The 23769-nt window shown below is 34.9% G+C and overlaps 1 protein-coding gene and 1 pseudogene across 2 annotated transcripts in view; both read left to right on the top strand.

Moving 5' to 3' along the window:
• Window positions 1-23769, top strand: part of XPR1 (xenotropic and polytropic retrovirus receptor 1) — a 106132-nt gene that overhangs the window by 64716 nt on the left and 17647 nt on the right. The window contains exons 8-11 of one of the 2 annotated variants that reach the window (XM_058174883.1): window positions 4152-4339; window positions 6512-6691; window positions 9014-9179; window positions 10050-10244. In XM_058174883.1, the coding sequence (XP_058030866.1) occupies window positions 4152-4339; window positions 6512-6691; window positions 9014-9179; window positions 10050-10244 (729 nt within the window). The remainder of the gene's footprint in view (window positions 1-4151; window positions 4340-6511; window positions 6692-9013; window positions 9180-10049; window positions 10245-23769) is intronic. The other variant, XM_058174884.1, reaches the window with a different exon arrangement.
• On the top strand, window positions 5437-6079 carry LOC131194166 (histone chaperone ASF1-like; annotated as a pseudogene).

Genomic DNA, 23769 nt, shown 5'->3' on the forward strand with positions numbered 1-23769 from the left:
GCACATGAAGCATCCAGCCCACGGGCATGAGATTGACACCCCTGACTAGAATAATTAGAGTTTAAATAAATTAAAAAACAAAGCTCCAAGAGTAGCTTTATTAGGTATACTCTACTATCCTTTTATTATCATACCTAAGATATAGAATACTATTTCTGGCAAGATGTGCGTTACAGTTATAAGCAAAGTTTTAAGAATTAAACTCCTGATACCCTCTAGATGTTTTGACTAACACAACTCCTTGCTATGGGCCACAATGGCTGGTAGTGATAGGAATTAGAGCCAACATAATATGCTCCACGTTGTCACATGATTTTCTGGAAAGTGTCCAAAATTGCCAAGTTAATTTTAGGGCAATTATCAAGTTATTTATTATATCTTTATTTCAGATATTTCCAGGAACTATAAGATACATAGTCATTGCCAGCTGACAAAAGCAGAACATTCTCTTGACAGAATAGCATTTTTAACTATTATCCCAAATACTTTGCCTTAGTTTACTTGCTAAGCTATGTACTTGTTCTTCGAAAAAAATTTTTTTAAAAAAAATCTTAGATTTTTCTGAGATCATGTTCTTTTTAACTCTTTTTTGTCCCAATAAATTCACATTATCACTTGTCCCTCCTGCATTGTTGCATTTGCTTTACTTTAAGTATATGCTTCACCTAGTAGTATCCTCCAGCTAAAAAAAATTCAGTCAATCACTAAATCACTTTGTATGGTATAGTTTTGTAATTAAATTATTGATATATTAACTAAATAAATTAGGGGCATTTAGCTATGAACCTCAGCATGTGTATTATTTTTAAATAATATAGTTGCTGTTATTATTGATGGCAATAAGTCCATATGAGATGTGTTGATAGATAGATAGATAGATAGATAGATAGATAGATAGATAGATAGATAGATAGAAAGAAATGGTATAAAAAAAAGGAGCAAACAGTTTTCTCTCTCATGTCACAACTTGAGGTCATCAAAGAAAAACAGATTATTAGGTAGAAATGCATATTGAGAGCCAATCTGGTTTACTGGTTAAGGCATGAGGTTAGAAACTGGGAGACTCTGAATTGTAGTCTCACTTTAGGCATGAAAGTCAGCTGGATGACTTTGGGCCAGTCACTCACTCTCAGCCCAATCTACTTCACAGGTTTGTTGTTGTGAGGAAAATAGGAGGAGGAATGAATATTAGGTATGTTTGCTGCCTTGAGCTATTTATAAAAATAGTAAAAGTAGAATGTAAATAAAGAAGCTTTGATTTATTGCCATATGATAGTAATAGGAATTATCTTGGTTGGCTATAAAACTGGATAGACTATATCCGTAGCAGTAGTGGGTTGCTATCTGTTCTCCCCAGTTCCCAAGAACCGGTAGTAAACATTTTGAGTAGTTCGGAGAACCGGTAGTAAAAATTCTGCCTGGCCCCGCCCCCAATCTATTGCTGCCTCCCGACTCCCAGCTGATCGGCTAGAAGAAAAAAATCAAGATTCACTTCTCAGAGAAGAGAAAAACAATAAGACACCGTCCCTTTAAATTGAGAAGCCAAGAAGCCTCCCAACTGATCGGCTCGCTTCTCAGCCAGGAGATCTCTTGGCAAAAAAGAAGGGGGGGGGGAACGCTGTCATTTTAAATGGACAGAGCGCCTGGAAGCTCTTTTCTGGGTCAACTGAACAACAAATTGGATAAGAGGAGGAATTCTTATATGGTTCAATGTTTTTGAAGTTTTGGGGTTTGTGCAACATGGGCTTTGTGTTTCTAAAAAGGTTTGGGCGATTTCCATCATGAAGTATCCTGTTTTGAATGAGTTTTCTGCCTGCTTGTAAATGGAGCCGAACTTCCGGCTTCCACCAGTAGCTGTTTTCTGCTTACAAAGTTTCCTTTATGCCGCTGGCAGGAATGTGGAATTCCAGGCAGGTTCCTTGCTAGCAGCTTGATTATTCCTTAATTATCTGGGATATATTATTTGGGAAACGAAGAGGGGGGAGTTTGATTCCTTCCCAGAACAGATTAGTGGGGTGGGGAGGAAATGGGGATTTTGAAGTAACCTTCCTCTGGAGTGGGGAGGCAATGGAGATTTTAGGCTTGCTGTCAAACATCAGCCATAAAACTAATGATTGTTTTGAACAATATGGAGGTTGTATTACATGAATGGCTATTTTATATGTGAAATTATGACTGAAACCTATATAGGTTCACACTGTCAGGAAGTTTGTCCTTAGTTTTAGGTTGCTTCTCTCTTTGTTCAGTTTAGAATAGAATTTTATTGGCCAAGTGTGATTGGACACACAAGGAATTTGTCTTGGTGCATATGCTCTCAGTGTACATAAAAGAAAAGATACGTTCATCAAGGTACAACATTTACAACACAATTGATGGTCAATATATCAATATAAATCATAAGGATTGCCAGCAACAAGTTATAGTCATACAGTCATAAATGGAGGGAGATTGGTGATGGAAACTATGAGAAGATTAATAGTAGTGCAGATTCAGTAAATAGTTTGACAGTGTTGATGAAATTATTTGTTTAGCAGAGTGATGGCCTTTGGGAAAAAACTGTTCTTGTGTTTCCATCCATTGCTTCTTGTTTTGCCTTCTGGTGCTTTGGAAAATACTTCCCCCACTTCTTTCTAGCAGCCCCTTAAAAGACTGTTGCCTATCACACTCTTGGGCAAAGCATGTGAGCCATTTCCTCCTTTCAGTGGCCATGAAAGTGCATCTATAGCAGAGGTCTCTAACCTTGGCCACTTTAAGACAGCAAAGCTGGCTGAGGAATTCTGGGAGTTGAAGTCCATAAGTCTTAAAGTGGCCAAGTTTGGAGACCCCTGGTCTATAGTATGTAGATAACAAAGTTGAAAAAAGGTGAACAATATTTTTGCAGAACTATAGATAGGTTGAGGCTGGGTGTGACAAGGAATGGCTGGGAGGGGAGGGGCCAGGCAAGGTACCCCTTGACATGAGAGACATTGAGTTGGCCACGCCTACCCAGTCATATTTTTTTTTTAATTTGAATTTATATCCTGCCCTTCTCTGAAGACTCAGGGCGGCTTACATTGTGCTAAGCAATAGTCTCATCCATTTGTATATTATATACAAAGTCAACTTTTATTGCCCCCAACAATCTGGGTCCTCATTTTACCTACCTTATAAAGGATGGAAGGCTGAGTCAACCTTGGGCCTGGTGGGACTTGAACTTGCAGTAATTGCAAGCAGCTGTGTTAATAACAGACTGCATTAGTCTGTTGAGCCACCAGAGGCCCAAGCCACTGACCATCAAGCCACACCCATCAAACCACACCCACTGTCACATGACCATCAAGCCACGCCAACAAAATAAGCCACACCCTCAAAATAAAGCCACGCCCACAGAACTTGTAGTAAAAAAATGTAGAACCCACCCCTGATCCGTAGCAACTAATGATGTGGATTGTATAGAATATCTGTCTTCAAAGGTTACATGCTTCTCAGTATCAACTGCTAGGGAACATCAAAGGGAAAGAACTTATATATCCTTGTGCTAATGCTGGCAGTTGCATTGAAATGGCCATATAAAGCATTTTGTTTATGCATGGCAGCTAGGACTACTGTATATATTGTAGTAAAATGAAAAAAGGAAGAGTCATGTCTAAGTCACCTTCAAGTGTCTATCGGGGTAATGAAACTTGCTCTATGTGCACCTAGGTAAAGGTGCATCACAAGATAAAGCACAATCACAGACACAACTATGCTAATTTCTTCCAACAATATGGAAATGGTTTGCTATTACTGTTACTGTGGTGATACTGGTGATTTCCCATCAGGCTGCTCCTATTTACCTTCTAAATTCAGACATCAGCCAAGTGTTGCTACCTGCTGAAACTTTCTACATATTACTGAAATATAATTCCCAGCATTCATTACAGTTTCACAGGTTGGGCCAGCCTGCTGAGAAGTGTAGTTCAGCAAATATAGAGAGTCAGCTGACTCTGTCCTGATCATTAAGGGAACATAACTGCTGAAATTAAGAAAGTGTGCCTTTTAAATGTCATTTATTGCAGAATTTTAAATACAGAGAAAATAATATGTCCTTTACTATAAAGAAAGAATTGCTTAGTTATCTCTCCTAGGTTGTTCATTTTGTATATGATTGATTTGCATCTTTTGCTTGATAGGTGTGTTTAAAATGGAAGGATCAAATGTGTGGCCACTGATAAGAATCTATCGAGGGGGATTTCTTCTGATAGAATTCCTTTTTCTCCTTGGCATAAACACATATGGCTGGAGGCAAGCTGGAGTGAATCATGTTCTCATCTTTGAGCTCAATCCCCGCAGTAATTTATCCCATCAGCATCTTTTTGAGGTAAGTTCTATAATTCAAGGAGTTTTATATGCTCCTGTACTTATTTTGAAAAGCTGAACCTCATAAATTCAATTGCACCGATTTTAGCTAAATATGTATATTGTTTTAATTATTGGGAAGGGTTTTTTCTAAGATTTTTCTTCAAAATGGAAGCATCTCACATCACTGGCCATACTGACTAGGTAATTCAGCATCTGACCACAGAATTCTACGCATACAAGTTTTTGTATTAGATATTTAGATAAATATTTTGTGTTTAAATATTGGCTATAACTGAAAAGTGTTTGTTTATTTATATGTAAAATTTATTTGCTGGCCATATTGTATCCAATGACTTTGGATGGCTTACAGTATAATAATAGAAATGTTATTACTGGCCTCTCTTTCTGTTTTGAAAATATTAAATATTTTAATGGATTCCCATTAAAATAGGTCTTTATATCAGCAGAAGTGAAATGAGCTAATACTTTTTTGAAAGGGCATTCTATAGATACACTTACTACTATAATCTAAAACATCCTGCATTCATCTACTGAAATCTAAATGGAAGAGTGAGAATTGTTATTCAAAGTATTGTGTTAGTATCGATGGATGAAGTCATTTTTCATACACAGGAAATCCTCAATTTACCACTGTAATTGAGCCTGCAATTATGATAGTAAATCATGCCAGTCATTAAGTGAGTTGCCATGGGACTGCCCAATTTTACCACCTTTTTTGTAGTGGCCATTAAATGAACACTGTAGTTGTCAAATGAACCCATTTTAGCCAATGGGCATTTTTTGCCACAAACCAGAAGTAAATGCCAGTTTCTGGCAAAAAATGCTGAAAATTGTGGTATACTGCAAAGGGTCATAAATGTGGACCAGCTGCCAAGTGCCCAAAATGTGATCATTGAACTGTGGCTTTGGAAGGCACCATTGGAACTTCAAAACCATGTTGTAAATAGCTCTGGGGACATCTGGTGTAACTTTGAATGGTCACTCAGAGATCAATCATAAGTCGAGAACCACTTATAGAATTGATTTTGGAATAAGATAGGTGGTAGCACTTTATTGGGCGGGAGGAGGAACACGCTCCAACTATTGTTTGCGTGTTCTCTTCCCTGGGCTTCCCCCCCCCCCCTCCCCCCCCCCGCTTCCCCGCATAATATGGCAAAGGTTCAGGTGAACAACATCGTGGTGCTGGACAACCCTTCGCCTTTCGAAATCACCTTCGAGTCCAAAGAGGACCTCTCCAAAGATTTGGAATGGAAAATCATTTATGTGGGCTCAGCAGAAAGTGAGGAATACGATCAAGTTTTAGGTTCAGTTTTAGTAGGCCCTGTTCCTGCAGGAAGACACATGTTTGTATTTCAGTCAGATGCTTCTAATCCAGGACTTATTCCTGATGCAGATGCCGTAGGGGTAACGGTTGTCTTAATAATCTGTATTTACAGAGGTCAAAAATTATAAGAGTTGGATATTATGTAAACAATGAATATACTGAAACAGAACTGAGGGAAAACCCTCCAGTAAAGCCAGACTTTTCTAAGCTCCAGAGGAATATTTTGGCATCTAATCCTAGAGATTACATATTAACTGGGAGGACAACACTGAAAAACTGATAGATGCTGATAGCAATAACCCAAACCTCCAGTCACTCCTTTCTACAGATGCCCAGCCTTCAGCCTCAAAAGGGTGGCCAACATCTGAAAACTCTCTAAATATTATATTGGAATCTCATATGGACTGCATGTGACCTTCTGCGCTATGTTATATGTTGAGCTCTAAACACACACAGTACACAGAACACAACCATCACAGAAACTTTTTCTTAGGAATTACATATTAAACAAATGTGAAAATTGCTTAAAGAACACACTCCCTGTAGAAAGTTTATAAGGAAAAGTATTTTGAGTGGATGTATAAATAAAACTATTTTTAAGTTTTTTTAAAAAAGGAATAAGATAGGTGGCAACAGTGAGATGGGTGACATATACATTTAATAAATAAATATAGTTTGTTCCTGAACGATATGAGTTTAAAATTTAACCTTAGAATTTGAGTTGGAGCTGAAATAAATCAATAAGTAATGTAATACTGAAGTAATATATTCCTCATATATAGCGTGTCCTGCCTTATTTGCACATAACTGCTAAATTTGCATCTTTTAAAAATGTAATTTTTCTAGATTGCTGGATTCCTTGGAATGCTCTGGTGTCTGAGTCTGCTGGCATGCATATATGGAGATAGCACTGGATTTCCTATGCAGGCAAACCCACTTATCTTGTATGGATTTATGCTGCTGTTCCTTATCAATCCCACAAAAACCTTTTATTACAAGTCTCGATTTTGGCTGCTTAAACTCTTGGTAAGTCAAGATCTAGCTAAAACCCATCAGCAACTGACAATCTCACCATTCTTCCTATAAAAAATATTATAATTAAATATTCTTAGATTTAGTTAAATGGGCTGGCTCCGTTGCTTATCCATAGGTAATTTGTACATTGAATTTAATCAGTGATATCCTTATAATGAACAGCAAATGCTAAGTTGACAGAGTTAGAAAATTTGTGACTGAAGTCCTACAAATACGTTTGATAGCAAAATCATTACATTGTTTTTGGAATATAGTAGTTCCATCTCCATTGCTGAAATAAGTATCATTTTGGATAACAACTGATCAGATGTACTGTGAATTCTTCTACTTTACATACTACACTTTTTAGTGCATTTTGTACTTATATCCAAAATATAAACATCTGTAATAGATATGACTTCTCATTGCTGCTGCAAGTATTGTACCATTCTATTGTATCCTATATTTCCAACATTGAGAGTGCTGCTTTGCTCACTCATTCTCTTGTAGCGTTTCACTCAGCTCCTTAAGGAGTAGAATTCTAGAATGAATTGCTTAATATTCATAACATTGTTAAGTAACATTCATGCTGAGATTAGCTGATTTGAAATCAGTGGGGAACTGAAATTTGATGCAACTGGTAGCTCAGCAAAACCCATATATAACAGGCAGAAGGAGAGACGATTGAATAAGGAGAATTATGAAATCATCACTTGTTATTTACAATTACAAAATTCAAAATGGTGTACAATGTAGCTTAATCTGTATATAAATGTACAGACTGAAAGACTACAATGTTTGATCATTCATCATGAATATTCTGTTCCTTTTCATTCTGAATTTGATTCAACTAGCTAAGATTCTAGATTCCTAGAGAAATGTATATTTCCCAAGCATTAGGCTGTTTTATGCTGTTCTTGCCTCATTTCATGTGGTTTATATGTAAATCAACTCCCTGTTATTTCTATAAGATTTCCATAGGTTAAACCTGTATATACTTTGAAAAGAATGATTGCTACCAAATAGCACAAATGCCAGAATTTCTGAATAAAATTCATTGTAATTATATTTTGGCAAAATGTGTCTGTCTAGTTTATGACTGGAGGAATCAAAAAGATAAAGAGGTATCTAAAATATCAGCAGCAAATCCCATTTCAGGCATGAAAGCTGGCTGGATAACTTTGGGCCAATCACTCTCTGTCAATCCAACTCACCTAACAGGGTTGTTGTTGTGGAAAAAATAGGAGGAGGAAGAAATAATGCATTTTTGCTATCTTACCTTACAAAGTAAGACTTGGGATAAAAATCCAATAAATAATCCTCTATCCTCTGCTTGTTTGTATTGTATAGATCTTGGTGTTGCCATTTTAACCTTTGGATATTGATGTTCTAACTAACCATGCAGGAAGAAGTATAATCTAAGATAAATGGAGCATGAAATGGCCTACTTTGAGAAACACATAGCTGAAGGCAGAATGGACTGAGATGGAAAAGCATCTGTTTTTACTATTTCTTCCACTATGGTTGCAATAATGTGCAAAAACATTTTCACCGCTGTCATTTTTAGTACTAAATAGTTTTCCTAAACTTGATGCTTGGAGATACGCAACTTAAAAAGAACTCTATAAAATTGTTAATGTCAACTAATGCTGTAGTATTACTAAACCGTTTCCCTATTGAAATTAATTACAAAACTCTCAATTATAATACAGTTTTAATTTGAATCCCTATTATAATAAATGTAAAATGAAATTTGAATACAAATTCCCAGTCCAATATTATCTGCAAACTTTCTATTTTTTAAAAATTTTTTAGTAAATAGTGAAAGTGATCAAAGCACTTTAAAAGTTAGATACATCACCACCCTCAGCTCACTATCTTTGGTCATACATACTAAACTAGTGGGAATTTTAAGTTCAAAACAACTAGAACATTGGGTTGTTGCATTCTGTGCATTAGGACAAAACGAGCTTATAATAATTAGACATGCTATTCAGTAGTAGGTTTCAATTTCATTTGCTACCGGTTTGCTTGTGGGTGTGGGTGCGGGTGCTCAACGCTTCTGGTCATGCCCAGAGACATTTGGGTGGGTGGGCAGAGCCTCCTGCTGCCACCGCTACCGGTTCACCCAATCCGGGGCAAACTGGTAGCAACCTACTGTTGCTATTTACATAGAATTGCATTGAGAAGTCCTTTAGTTTCTACATCTGCCTTGTAAAATTAAATAATAGAATAATTTCTGTAATGCAATTTTACCATTTAAGAGAAAATGTTTCAACTTTTGGGGTCTGAGTTTTACAATGTTATATTTGAATCTTTTTTTTTTTTTTGTAGTTTCGGGTATTCACTGCCCCCTTCCATAAGGTGGGTTTTGCAGATTTTTGGCTCGCTGATCAGCTTAATAGTCTGGCTGTAATACTTATGGACCTTGAATACATGATCTGTTTCTATAGTTTTGAGCTCCAGTGGAAAGTTAAAGATGCATTGCTGGAAGATCCAGGTATGTCAGTGAGAAGAGATTTGGTAACTGCCATATAAATTGGTGTGTACTGTGTGTTTGAGACAAATTTGAGCTTTATTTATTCAATGCAACCATACAGTCACATTCATTATACACTAGACAACCCCCTGCCTCTTTGGGTCATTGTTTGAGAGATATTTCCTTACCTAAATAGAGAAACAGAATGATCCAGGGCTAGCAAAAAAATAGTGAGAGCAGGAGTGATTTCTGAGTTTCTGCCAGCTTCCCCATTGAGTTTCCTTATGGGAATCTTCTTCAGAATTCATTAGAATTCTTCCCTCCTCTCTCCTTTCATTTTCTCTTCCTCAGTGAGAGAGGGAATGGGGGATTTTGACATTAGCTAGAAAATTTCACAAAACATTGGAAATGAAAATTATGTGACCTCAGTATAGCAGTCCAGCAGTGCAGCAACAGCCAGTATCACTGAAGCAACCTTGAGCAGCCTAACTTTCTCATATTTCATTCCCTTGGTAGTAATGGATCCTAAATTTTGGACACATTCTGTAAATTAGCCCATTTGAGGTATCTTGGTTAAAAAATTGTTAATTTATGATGCTCTCTTTCACTTAGTTAAAGGTCATATCAAGGAGTTTTAGTAATAGTTAGTTTATAGATATTCATTATCTCTTTTACTGGGGATAGAGTGGGATGGAAATAAAGAATTGTATTTATTTGCTAAGTTTTCATTTTCCAATATTCCCTTATCTCTGAACACACATATGTTATGCGTGTCTGGGCATTTTAAGGTATTTGATTTATATTGTTGAATGTTAACTGGAATTGTTCATCTGTAATTCACAATATCATTTTCCTAGAGATTTCTTACCTTTTGAAAGTTTTTTTTTATAGGCGTTCATATTTGCAACACCTATGCTTATGGTGTGCGTGCAGTTGTTCAGTGCATTCCTGCTTGGCTGAGATTTGTCCAGTGCCTGCGCCGATACCGTGATACTAAACGGGCCTTTCCCCATCTGGTTAATGCTGGGAAATACTCCACCACATTTTTTATGGTGACATTTGCAGCCCTTTACAGCACCCACAAAGGTATTATTTTGGAGTCTTTGCTTATAAGTTCAGGGTCTCTGTTTTTAAGTGCCAGCTGATTTGAAATTTCTCAGAATTACTTACTTAACTTTACTGGGGTCATTATCCAGCACAAGATTTGATAGACTTCTTGACTGTGTGTATTTAGGAGTCACAAATAGTCCTTGGTTAATGATGGAATTGGAATCAGAAACTCCATTGCTAACCAAGGCTAAATGAATACACCAGCTTATGACAGCAGTTCCAGTTTTGGTTATTGGGCAAAACATCATGTGATTGCCATTTGTGATCCCCTCCTGGCTTTCCCAATGACTGCTTCTCAGAAGCCGATAGTGGAGGTCTCAAATGGTGATCCATAATTGCGAGATGCTGCGACCATCATAATTGTGAGCCTCCTAATTATGATCATGTGACCACAGGGATACTGTAACAATTGCAGCTTCTAAGACTGGTAGTAAGTCTACTTGTTCAGCTTTATTGTAACTTCAGAGTATTGCTGAACAAATAGTCATTGGCTGAGAACTATTTAAGATATTTATGGTAAATTTTAAGAATTTCTACTGAATAGATTGAGTAAAAGAAATTTAGTTTTTTTCCCCATTCTGCTATGGAACTTAATGAACAAAGTAGCAGAAATAAGTGAATCCTCTGTACTCACTTATTAAAACAATTGTATTTTTATTACAATTCTAGACAATCATATCATTTCAGTTCCTATTTCCAAATTAGTGCATAGTTTTTCTATAGTACTATCAGGTACATGATGCATAAACATGCACATACACTAATACACCCACAATTTACATAAAAAGAGCATTTTCTATTCCCAAAGGAGTTTGCCAAAATTTTAATTATAGGAAAGATACCATCATTATCATCATCTACTTCATTTATTAAATTTATTATTTGCCTCATCCAAAAGACTCTGGGTGATTTACAACATATCAAAATTAAAATAGTTAAAAACAGAACTTCAAACATAAGAGCTTGGACCAAAGACAACCCAGCTACAACAATAGAAGAACACAATAGGATCTTCACAACAATCAAATCCTAGTCTTAAGAACAGAGCCAGGTCTTAAAGAACCTTCTGGAATCCTAAGAGATTGGGTGCCATACCTATCATGGAATGAGTGCTATTCCAGAGGACAGGAGCTGTGACAGAGAAGACATGCATCCTTGGTTCCATAATATGAAATAAGAATGCAAGTACCATAAACATACATGCAAGAGGAGTTATAAAATTAGTTTTAAATCTGTTAGGCCTGTACATTGATTCTAATTGTTTCCAATTAAATCAGTTGTTCTGTTTATACAGTCAGTGCCATTTTTAAATGTCTCTTAAGATTTATGCAAATGTATTTTTTATTATAAACAAAGACAGTTGAGCTCATAGAATCTATAATATTTCAAGAAGTATGTAGTAATTACTACCCCTCTGATACCAGTACTACTGCATGAAGCTGAAATATATCATTGTCTGATGAATGTGAAGAAAAATAACCAGTTCTAAAAAAGTACCTATTGATCACACATACACATACACAGGCACACAAACACAGACAGCCTGAAATAGAAATATGTACAAAACAATAGGAAATTGCTTTTAAATTATTAATCTACAGACTGAGATCTCTGAACCATTGTGTTCCCACATCTCTGTGGAAACTACAGTGATTTCCTTTTGTTGTTTTTACAGAAGAATAAAGCACTTAGTACTTTAGGCAGTTATGGCATCTTTATTTTCCCCCAACCCCACCTCTTTCAACTGTTACTCCAGTCAAGAGGTTTAATACTATTCTAAAATATATACTGATTTATTCATTTTTTTACATATTTCACTTACATGTAAGAATAGAAAAACTGCCAACTTTGTTCTATTATTTTCACCCCAGTAAACTTTGAATTTTCTTCAGTTGACTTATATTTTTTAATAATTTTTAAGATGAGCATCAGGCTTCATATGGAAATCTAGATCTTCTTCCCAATTTGATGATAGTGAAGAAGAATCAACACTTGAAACATCATAGTGAAATCCAAATGTTTACATGCAATTTCGAGGATATTAGCATTACACTTGCATCAAAATTAAAAAAGTTTTCCTTGAGGAAAAGCCAAGGTGGAAGGGAATGGTGGATGCTGCTGCTTGAAGCATATGTGGGGCTTTAAGAGGAAATATCCTACTTTTTCCTTACTTCCAGAAACATAAAACACTGGTGCCTAATGCAGCACACTCTGAAGAACCCTTGTCTTCAGAAAGATTATGGAAAAAATATAGGGAAAGGGTTTGTAAGACTTGTTTATTCAGTAAGAATAATATGTACAGTATGTCAAGAGAGAGAGAGATTCCTGGTATGGAAGAATATTTCTGAGTAGTAAATAAAGTAGTATAAAATTTAAATTTAAATTTAAATTTACTTTAAATATTTAAAGTAATAAAGCTTTAAAAAAATTGTTTTCAGCCATCTTATACCAAATTCATAGGCAATACATTTTTATACAGGTCTACCCAGAAGTAAGTTTCATTACTTTTGGGTTAACTAGATACTGAAATGCAAGCAAAATCTTTTCCAGAATTACTATAAAACAAAGTAAAGTATGAAAAATGATTAGAAAAAAAATTCTATGATTAGATAAAGAAGACAGTTTCAAATATCTGCATCCCATTCTTTGCTTTTTTCTTTCTTTGCCTGGCCTGTTTATGAGGTACTGAGAAGATTTTTTTTTAATATAGTTAGAATTATTTGGAATTCTGGAAACAACCCAGAGCAAATAAATCTAATTCCAGAGTTGCATAAATGGTTATATAATACTTGAACATTCTAATAAAAAGAAAATAGAGGAAATGTTTTCAAGACATGATAAAATTATAGTCAGCGAAGATGACCATGAATTAGAAATTGTTTAACATAGGATAATAAATGGCAAAGGTAGAGCATGTGAAATATTTTTTTCTGTGAAATAGAATTTTCACTTGTCTCTTTGTACAAGCAAATGACCAATATTCACTCTTCATGTGCCTGGATTTTATCAGACCTCAAGAAAATAAGTAGTCTGATTTCTCTAAACAGCCACATTTCTCTATTATAGTCTATTACATCTTCAAAACGAATATTTTATATTCCAATATAAAACAAATATAAATAAACTTAGTATCGGTAAATAAACTTAGTATTAAAATTCGTTTATTTAAATAAATTTGAAGACCACCCAACTGATCAGATGACTCTTGGTTGCATCCACAAGTCAAAGTCAAAACTAATAGAAATCAAAATATGATTATACATATCCACATAGTTGAGCATGACAGACATTTTCTCAGTGGAATTCTCAATTATCTCAATGCTCAGAAGGAAAGTCAAGTCTTCATGCCTGTGTGAAAGGCTAATAGGGTCGAGCCATCTGAACAGAAGTGAGGGGGGACTCATTTCAAAGGGCAGTGACAGCAGCAAAGGAGGCATATCTCATTAGTTGACATACCGCCTCAGAGAGGGACATGGTACATTCCCATTTAATGTAACATGGTAACTTTCATAATTCTTTATTTTTTATTATTCTGGATAAAAAATAATGATTGTGCATTTCTCTTATTACTGAGATGTGGTGAGTTTGGCTGACATTTTGGATCTTTACACTGCCATTTCCTCATCATTGCAATATCACCAAAGGCTGCTTTTTATTCAAAAATATTTGAATTATTGCCTAAAACTAACATAATTAGTTTGATAAAGTATTTTGTAAATTTTAAGTTGCTTCCATTCTATAATTTTTAACTTAGGCTTTCAAAAAACTTGCATAAAAGGCTTGGTGTAAAATTAGCATACCCAAAGATGTTATGAGAATTGATTAAGCATGTAGCTATATGTGAACAATTCTATGGTAGTCAGGGGATGATACCATTTATCTTTATTTCTAATCATTGTGAGATTAAATTTACAATTTAAATAGATTTGGATTCGGTTACAAAGTATAAGCACTCAAAGACCAAATCCCTGTCTTTGTCACAGTAATTAGTTATTAATAATATTAAATCTTTGTAAACTTTCTTCTTTAGGAAAGACTATTGCTGTCTGTTTAGCAACAGTTTGATTTTGTTAAAACTGAAATTCTCTTTTTTAGAATGCATCTTTCAAAAATATGTTGAATTTTCTTTTTCTTTCCTTTGTCTTTTGTTTAAGCAAAACTTAATGTTGAAACTAGTTTAGAGATGATATCATGCCCTATTCCAAGGCATTGATATATAAATGACTAGAAAAAAAGCAGAAGCATCTTTGGAATTTAGAATTGATGTGTGTTTCTGAAGGATATTCACTTGAAGGAAAAGATGGATGGGGATGGGGGAGGAAGCAGTTCACTTACTGTCAGAATTCTGCCAAAGAAGAGAGCTGTCATGGTTGTCATGGTAACCAAAATATTCATTATTTTTTAAACCTTCCTATCCCCATCACTGGCCTTATCCTTCCTATGCTCTTATATGCCAGTTACTGATTTCAGGAAGAAGTGAGGCCGCTAAGCTTCCACTCTGGAAATGAATTCTACTTTGTGTGGATGCTGCTTCAACATATTACAACTTTTCTGATGGGCTTGTTTTCCTTCATTGATTTTTTGATGTTGAAATTTCTGGCTGTATTCCAGAAACAGAATCCCTGGGAGAGAAAGAGAGCCAGCAAGCAAGAGAGAGATTAAATAGGTGTGGAAATCTGTGGGATGAAATAAAGAAATAATGAATACTCTGCCTGGGATTACACTGCAGAATATAGTCCAAGGTTCCCAAGATAGAAATAAATGAGAATGACTTTCCTTTCTTTTTTAATAAGAATTTACCAAATTTTGCGTATTTTTTTTAATGAATGAGTCAAAATTGACAGCTCTACCATGCCTGTCTTTTTAGGTCTTTTATATATGCTTTGCTTCCCAGTTTAGCTCTGAGAATGTGATTGCCTAATTTGAAATTAAATTGGATATATCTTGAATATATAAAGTCTCTGACTTGAAGGTAATGGTTTCCACAAGATAATTGTTGATTCAGGCAGTCTCTAGCAATTTTAAAATTAAGGCTGTTTTTGATAACCTCTCAGTTTCTTAGTCTCACTATCATGGTTCAACATTTATCAGAAACCACAGTGACTGACCCTCCCAGAAAGCTTATCATAGCCATTGTGTTCTGTGCCAGTTTTTGATAGCACACAGCATTGATTATTTTCCTCTCAGTTACACTGAGCAGAATATATTGTTTGACTTTCCTAGATAATTTAACAGTAAACATTCATTGGCAGTAAATCCAGTATTAACAGTCTGTCGTGTAGAAATGATTCTGTATACATAGAGGCTATTTATACAATGTATATAAGGATTTGCTTAGTGACCACAGTTGGGATTGGCAGATCTATCATTAAACCTCACAGTCACTAAGTGAAACATCACATGACTGCAATAGATTTATGATCTCACTTCTGCCATGGGTCGTTGAACAAATCAGGCATGGTTGACAGAACCGTAACTTCCAATTTCACTGCTGCTTTCCCCAATTGATTCTGTTTGTTGCAAGCCCATTGTATAGCACACAAATGGCAATAAAATGACTATGGGATGCTACAATGGCTGTAAATGCCTGTTGGTGAAGTGGCCTAATGGTGATCACATGATGGATACTGCATGGACATCAATATGAGATCATAACTTCAAATGACCACCAAACAAGGCAGTCAGTAAGCGACAAGAATTAGCTGAAAAATCACATAAAAAGTTATACTTTGTAGAGGGAACATTATAATTTGTGATGCTCACTTGTCTACTTGTTTGCCTGTTAAAATAGCCAATGTAAACTATACATGTATTCTATTAGACTTGAGAGACAATTGTTAGCTTGAGGAATACCTCAATTTTTGCACCTTTTTTGACTTTTGTATTTTGATGCGTTTTTACATGTTTCAGAAATCAAGTAACACATTTTGTGAGATTGTTCAGTATAGAAGAGTGAACTTTTTATTGCAACAACCTTCTGACAAATCCAGCCTTTGAGCAATAGCAGCATGTAAAAGTGTGCAAAAAAGTACACTCGGATGTAATTTCTTTTCAAAATTACAGTATAAAACTATTTCTCATTTTGATGAAGTTACTATCGGTTAACCATCTGTTAATGGTACAGAGGTTTCTGTCTAATTTGGGAGAATTACCTAAGCTGGAAGGCAAAAATGCTAAGAAACTAAGAATTCAAGTACCAATAGAAAGGAAGGAAAGAATGAGAAAAGGAAGCTGAAGACTTTTCTTCATGGAAAAGTTCCCATTCCTGCCATAAAAAAGAGATGAAGGAATTATAAATGAAGGAATTAAAGGAAGCTTAAATGGATGCAAACATCTGTCCTGCCTGCTCAGAAACTGTCAACTGCCTGATATGACTGCTAAACCCTGTATTCAATAAAAAAATCTTTCCTTATTTCTACTATCATTAGAACCATTAGCAAGTAAGACACAACAAGAAAATAGCTCAGCAACACAGTTGCATTTATGGCCATTTGCTGTGTCCTAAGGTTGTGTAACCAGATTTTACAACAGTTTCTAAGAAGCAGTAATTACTTCAATTTTTTGGCAAAATCACACTTATAGTGACCATTGGTTTGCTTAACAGCCGCAGCATTTGTCTAACAATTGCAAAGATTGTTAAACAACCATCGCAAAAAACTATAATATTATAAATATTTACAACATCATTTACATTATAACTTATAACCATTATGGGCAGGCTCCATTATGGTCATAAGGACTACCTCTGGTTCCCAGAATTTTAATCGCAGGGAGTCCCTATTACATCAGTTACTTGTTTAATTACTAAATATTACATTATTAGTTTTCAGGCGATTTAGTAGCAAATATATTGTTAATATTATTATTAAACTAGTCCAATGTATCAGACATAGGTGTTAAAATACACATTTTTAAAATGTCAAATAACTATTTTGTTCTTTTACTTAAAATGTTTTGTGAAACATGAATAATAACCATATAAAAAGAATTAAGTATGCAAATCATAGCTAGAAATGTTACAGTAAAAATTTATTAAACCATAGGAGTAGAATGAAATTTCCCAAATTTCATACAGAAATCCCATAGAAACAAGTACTATTTTGAAAGAGATAAGAAAACATTCCTTATCTTGCTGCATTTTAAACTGCTAATAGTTGACAGGAATTAAACATAACAGCTTTTCCTACATCCATTTTTTTAAATTTTATTTTGTCACAACAGTATATATAAGCATAAGCATGAAACAACCATACAACATATAAGCGTATATATAAAGAAAGGAAACAATAGGACAGGAATGGTAGGCACTTTTGTGCTCTTATGCACGCCCCTTATGTCCTCTTAGGAATGGGGTGAGGTCAATGGTAGACAGTTTTTGATTAAAGCTTTTGGGAGTTTGAGAAGAGACCACAGAGTCAGGTAGTGTGTTCCAAGCGTTAACAACTCTGTTACAAAAGTCATATTTTCTGCAATCAAGATTGAAGCGGTTAACATTAAGTTTGAATATTGTTTGCTCTTGTATTATTGCGATTAAAGCTGAAGTAGTCTTTAACAGGAAGGACATTGCAATAGATGATTCTGTGTGTTAAACACAGTCTTGTCGGAGTTGGTGGAGTTCTAAGTTTTCTAATCCCAGGATTTCAAGTCTGGTGGTATAAGGTATTTTGTTGTTTACAGAGGAGCAGAGAACTCCTCTTGTAAAATATTTCTGGACGTGTTCAATTGTATTAATGTCAGAGATATGGTATGGGTTCCAGACAGTGAGCTGTATTTAAGAATAGGTCTAGCAAATGTTTTGTGTGCTCTGGTTAGTAGTGTACAGCTTTTGGAAAAGAAGCTACGCAAAATTAGGTTTACAACTCTTAAAGCCTTTTTTGCTATGTAATTGCAGTGGGCTTTGGCACTTAGATCATTTGATATGAAAACTCCAAGGTCTTTAACAGGGTGGGGGTCATCTGTAAGGTGATGTCCATCAAGCTTGTACTTAGTGTTTGGGTTCTTTTTCCCAATATGTAAGACTGAGCATTTGCTCGTTGAGATTTGGAGTTGCCAAGTTTTAGACCAATCAGATACAAAGTCAAGGTCTTTTTGAAGGGTAGTAGTATTGTTGGTGGTGTTAAATAGTTTGACATCGTCAGCAAAGAGAACACAATAATTTGAGATATGATCACAGAGATCATTTATGTATAGTTTGAAGAGTGTTGGTCCAAGAACGTTGCCTTGAGAAACGCCACTTTTGACAGGAGCAGGATTTGATAGAGCATTGCCAATTTTGACCACTTGTTGTCTGTTTGACAGGAAAGCAGTTATCCAATTGTGAAGAGGTCCTGAAATGCCGTAGGATTTTAGTTTTAGGAGAAGTTTATCATGTACTACTGAGTCAAAAGCTTTGCAGAAGTCTATGTAGATTGCATCTATTGCTTTGCCTTGATCAAGATTAGTAGTCCATATGTTTTTGCAGTGGAGAAGTTGTAAGTTACATGATAATTTTTTTCTGAAACCAAATTGTTTATTAGAGAGTAGGTTGTTTGTTTCTAGGTGGAGGGTAATGGATTGGTTGATGATAGATTCCATTACTTTGCAGGTGACGCAGCATAGAGAGATTGGTCTGTAATTTTCAACTAGGCTGGGATCTCCTTTTTTGAAGATAGGGATGACTGTGGCTAGAGACCAAAGTTTGGGAAGGGAACTAGTCGTGAAAGCTTTATTAAAGATTATGCTTAGGGGTTCTGCTATATTAGTGGAAAGTTTTTTTAAGAAGTATACACATAGTCCATCAGGCTCAATAGATAAAAATGGTTTCAGTTTGCGAAGAGCTTTTTTAACATTATCTTCTATGAAGTCTATATGTGTTAAGTTGTTGTACTCATTGTTGGTACGATTTGGGAATGTCGGATATGTGCCATCACTGTTAACAAAGACTGAGCCAAAGAATTTGTTAAAGAGGTTTGCTTTAATTGTTTCATCATTAAATTCTTTACCGTTAGATTCTTTTAGTGGTGGGGTGGATCTTGATTCTCTAAGTTTATTGTTCACAAAATTATAAAAAGCACGATTGGAATCTTCTTTTTGCTTTGTGTGGTAAATGGTGCATTCAGTTTTTGGTTGCAAATATTTCTGTAGCAGTTTTTGAAGTTTGCTACATAGCCCTTTTTGTTTCTTCTCCAGAGGGATTTTTTTTTTGATTGAAACTTTTTTATTGATATGGGTAATTTGTTTTTTTTTATTTTGGTGGTGATTTGTGGTACGTATAATTTGATGATTCTATTGATTTCAAGTAGGAAAACTCTATAGTGGTCTTCGGCAGTGATACAGTTTGAGAATAGATTTTGCCAGTCAAGAGATGAGAGGTCGTTGTTCATAAGGGCATAGTTGGCTATTTTGAAATTGTAGTTAGGAGTACTATTATTATGATGATTTATGTGAGGGCGTATATTGAGACAAAAGTCTATCATGCAGTGGTCACTGTTGGAAAAGGGTTCTTTTATTTGTAGTCCATAAATTGAGTTTGTGTTATTGCAAAAGATGAGGTCAAGGCAGTTGTTGAGTCTTGTATTGTTAGTTACTAGTTGTTCAAGACCTAGGTCTGTAACGGCATTGTATAGTATAGTATGGATTGGTTCAGTTGTACATTCATTTGTTATCCAGTTAATAAAAGGTAGATTTAGGTCACCCAGGAAGATGAGAGGATATGGGCAAGAGGTAGCCCATGTTAGCAGTGTGGTTAACATATTCGCATGAGCGATGTCGTAGTCAGGGGCTCTGTAGCATAGCAAGAAGCGAAGTGTGATGTTAAAGGACAGGTCACATACAATAGTTTCAGGAAGAGAAAGTTTATGTGCAACTTGAATATTTTTTAGATTCAGTGATTTTTTGTAAAAGATAGCCACTCCACCACCTCTGCGGTTTTCACGATCTGATTGAAAAACTTGATACTGTTTGTTTGAAATAATGGAGTCAGGGAGGGATGAGTTCAGCCATGTTTCACAAACAAATATAATATCAAATGTACCATTGTTTAACAATAGGATAAATTCAGTAATTTGTTTACAATACTTCTTGCATTTATTAATTTACATTTGAGACCTGCAGTGTTTGGTGTTTATTCAGTATGTTGATTTAGTTTCAAATGTCTTTGTACATGAAAGTACAAAGTAGAAATTCTGTGTTTTTAAAAATACAGACAGACATTATAAGTGCATGTACCATGGCTTATTTCAACCAATAAAAGAGAATTGTAGTGCTTGAGGGTTCTATTTGGAATATCAATGTTCTGAATAGCATTGAAGAGAATTGTTAGGATTCGCTAGTGGAGATTGAGATATAATTGCTTGCCTAAAGCAACATCATTTTGGTACATCTCCTGAATACCAATGAGGAGAAACAATAGGGAATAAAGGTAGTAACTGAATCTTAGAAACATGAATGTTGAGAGAGATGTTAAGGGTATTGTAGACAAACATTCAGAAGGTGAGACCAAATGGTTCAGGAATGGATACCTTTTTATAAGATTTTTCTTGGAAATCTTTCTGATTTCTTTATTTGTGGTTATATATGTTTTCAATAGTTGCACTGTAGAAATTCTACAGAAAATATAGTGTCCTAATGACTACTGAAGACAGTTATGGCCTAAGGATCCAGTAAAAGAACATTTTAATTCTGCCAGAATAATTAAATAGAAGTGTCTCCTTATTTTTCTTCTTTCTCAGTTTTTGAAAATAATTTAAATATATGTGGAGAATGGATCATTTGAATTCTAGATCCTTTACATATTCAAAAGTTTTTGCAACAGACAGAAAAATGTTGGCTCTTTGGGAAAATTATAAGGAGCGCTCCTGTGATCTTGTCTTCAGTAATTTTCTTCATGTTCGTCTAGCTGTTCATATTTAGTCCCTTTTTAGATGCTTCCTTCAATATTTGCCTAATTTTCCTGTGGATACTTCGGAAACATAGTAAGGCAAATAATTTGCATCCCATGATGACTAGGTTATCATCAGTGATAGAGATAGTTTCTCTCTTACAGCACATGGTTCCAAAAGTATCTACTTTTACCTAAGAATTCTAAAATGGAAACCCAGAATTAAATATCTAATACAATAGCCAAGCAAAGCTCACCTTATTTTTCAGCTTTCATTTTTGACATTTTCCAAAAATACGGGGTCTGAGAACCATAGGACAATTTAGTTTGCTTTGTTTTAGTTTCTATTTGCAACTAATTAAATCTGCTCATTACTGTTAAATTATTCTAAATGATTTATAATTGATCTATATTAATTTTGTCACCTGCAAAGGAAGAAAATGAAGAGACATGCACAGGGCTTGCATATAATAGTAAGCCATAATTTAAATTTAGATGTATGGCTAAGTATTTGTGTAAAATCTTCAATTTTCTTCTCTCTGAAAGAAAAAAATGCAGCCAATAATAGCAATAAAATAGGAATAAGTGTAATTGTAGCAGTTATTATGGTTATGTTCATAATAGTGGTAGGTAATAGTGGTTGTGTTCCATATTAACTAAGCTCCCATCCTTTCAGAATAGATACACTGTATCATGGCTTAGCATAATGTGTAAACCAGATTTTGTTGTTTAAAATTAATTGTAGATAGTTTCTAAATAAGTCTACTTCATGCTAGCATTGTTTTTGTGGTTTGTTTAGGAAAGCTAGGTTTATTTTAAACTGTAGCTTCTGATTTTTTTAAAAAAAACAATCTATTTCAGTGAAACTGAAGCTTTTATTGCTCTCCATATGCATATAGAGGAGAAAAGCTATTTTGAAATCCTGGCACTTTGCATTGGATCACTCCAGTGTGCACATAACCATATATTATAGTTGATCATTAAGTGTGAATGCAGCTATTAGCATTCATCTTTAAAGTTTGAGGTTGTTACATAGAATAGAATAGAATAGAATAGAATTTTATTGGCCAAGTGTGATTGGACACACAAGGAATTTGTCTTGGTGCATATGCTCTCAGTGTACATAAAAGAAAAGATACGTTCATCAAGGTACAACATTTACAACACAATTGATGATCAATATATCAATATAAATCATAAGGATTGCCAGCAACAAGTTATAGTCATACAGTCATAAGTGGAAAGAGATTGGTGATGGGAACTATGAAACGATTAATAGTAGTGCAGATTCAGTAAATAGTCTGACAGTGTTGAGGGAATTATTTGTTTAGCAGAGTGATGGCCTTCGGGAAAAAACTGTTCTTGTGTCTAGTTGTTCTGGTGTGCAGTGCTCTATAGCGTCGTTTTGAGGGTAGTAGTTGAAACAGTTTATGTCCAGGATGCGAGGGATCTGCAAATATTTTCACGGCTCTCTTCTTGATTCGTGCAGTATACAGGTCCTCAATGGAAGGCAAGTTGGTAGCAATTGTTTTTTCTGCAGTTCTAATTATCCTCTGAAGTCTGTGTTTTTCTTGTTGGGTTGCAGAACCGAACCAGACAGTACCAGACATTATGGCTAAAAACATTCTGGTAGTAAAACTTACATGTTAAGCAGATAAATGATGAATACATTATTATAAATTATCAAGATAGTAAATATGCCAATTTATGAAAAATGCTGCAAGGTCTAATACGGTGTGTTGGTCTGTTACAGTGGAACAGGCACATTTGTTACTTGAGATTTATGATTACAAAATCAAAAACAAATATATCTTTACACATGAAATTGTACATAACTCCCCAATTACTATTAGGGATAGTTTTGTTTTAGGATTAGACCACCTGCAGACCTCAGAACACTTCCAAAAACTGATACTGAAAAGTAATTCTGAATGAATTAGAAGGATATAGTTTTAATATGTGGGGAGGACACATTTCTTTATCCTTATTCTTTATCCTGTGCATTCCATTCAAAAACTAAATCTGTCCTGGATTGTATAAAATTGCAGACCCTGTTGTAACTGGACTTCATTGTAATCAAAAACAATTGATGCAAAATAATGATTTATTTTTTTAAGCTGATACCATCTGAATTTTAAATATTTATGCTATGTCTTCTACAAAATGCACTTGAATATTCATTTATTCAGTGTTTACATGTTCACATAAAGACTGGCATTTGTGTGGCAGAATTTTTGTGAAGAGCCTAGCAATTATAGCTTGATAGAAACTTGCTATCTTCTGCCTATATAAATTTTTGCATTGGACCTCCCTATTTCAGCAGTATTTGAATGTCTTTGTTGACAATTTATATGCCACTTATCTCATGGTCAAGCAACTCTATTCAGTTTTTTCTAATTATATGAAAACATGCACCCAAAATCCATTATAGAGGAGACTTTAGTATATAAAATGTAAATGCATATGTAAAATTAGATGAAACAATATTGTACACAGATTTAATATATATTTTAGTGTAAACAGTATACTGTATTAATTTAATACACTATGTAGAATTTAAAGTAATCCTGACTAGGTCTGAATGATTTTCATGAATTTAGTCTAAAAAGGATCAAACTCCCCCTTTCCCCCAGGGATGCCATC

This window comes from Ahaetulla prasina, chromosome 3 (assembly GCF_028640845.1).
Source record: "Ahaetulla prasina isolate Xishuangbanna chromosome 3, ASM2864084v1, whole genome shotgun sequence".
NCBI lineage: Eukaryota > Metazoa > Chordata > Lepidosauria > Squamata > Colubridae > Ahaetulla > Ahaetulla prasina.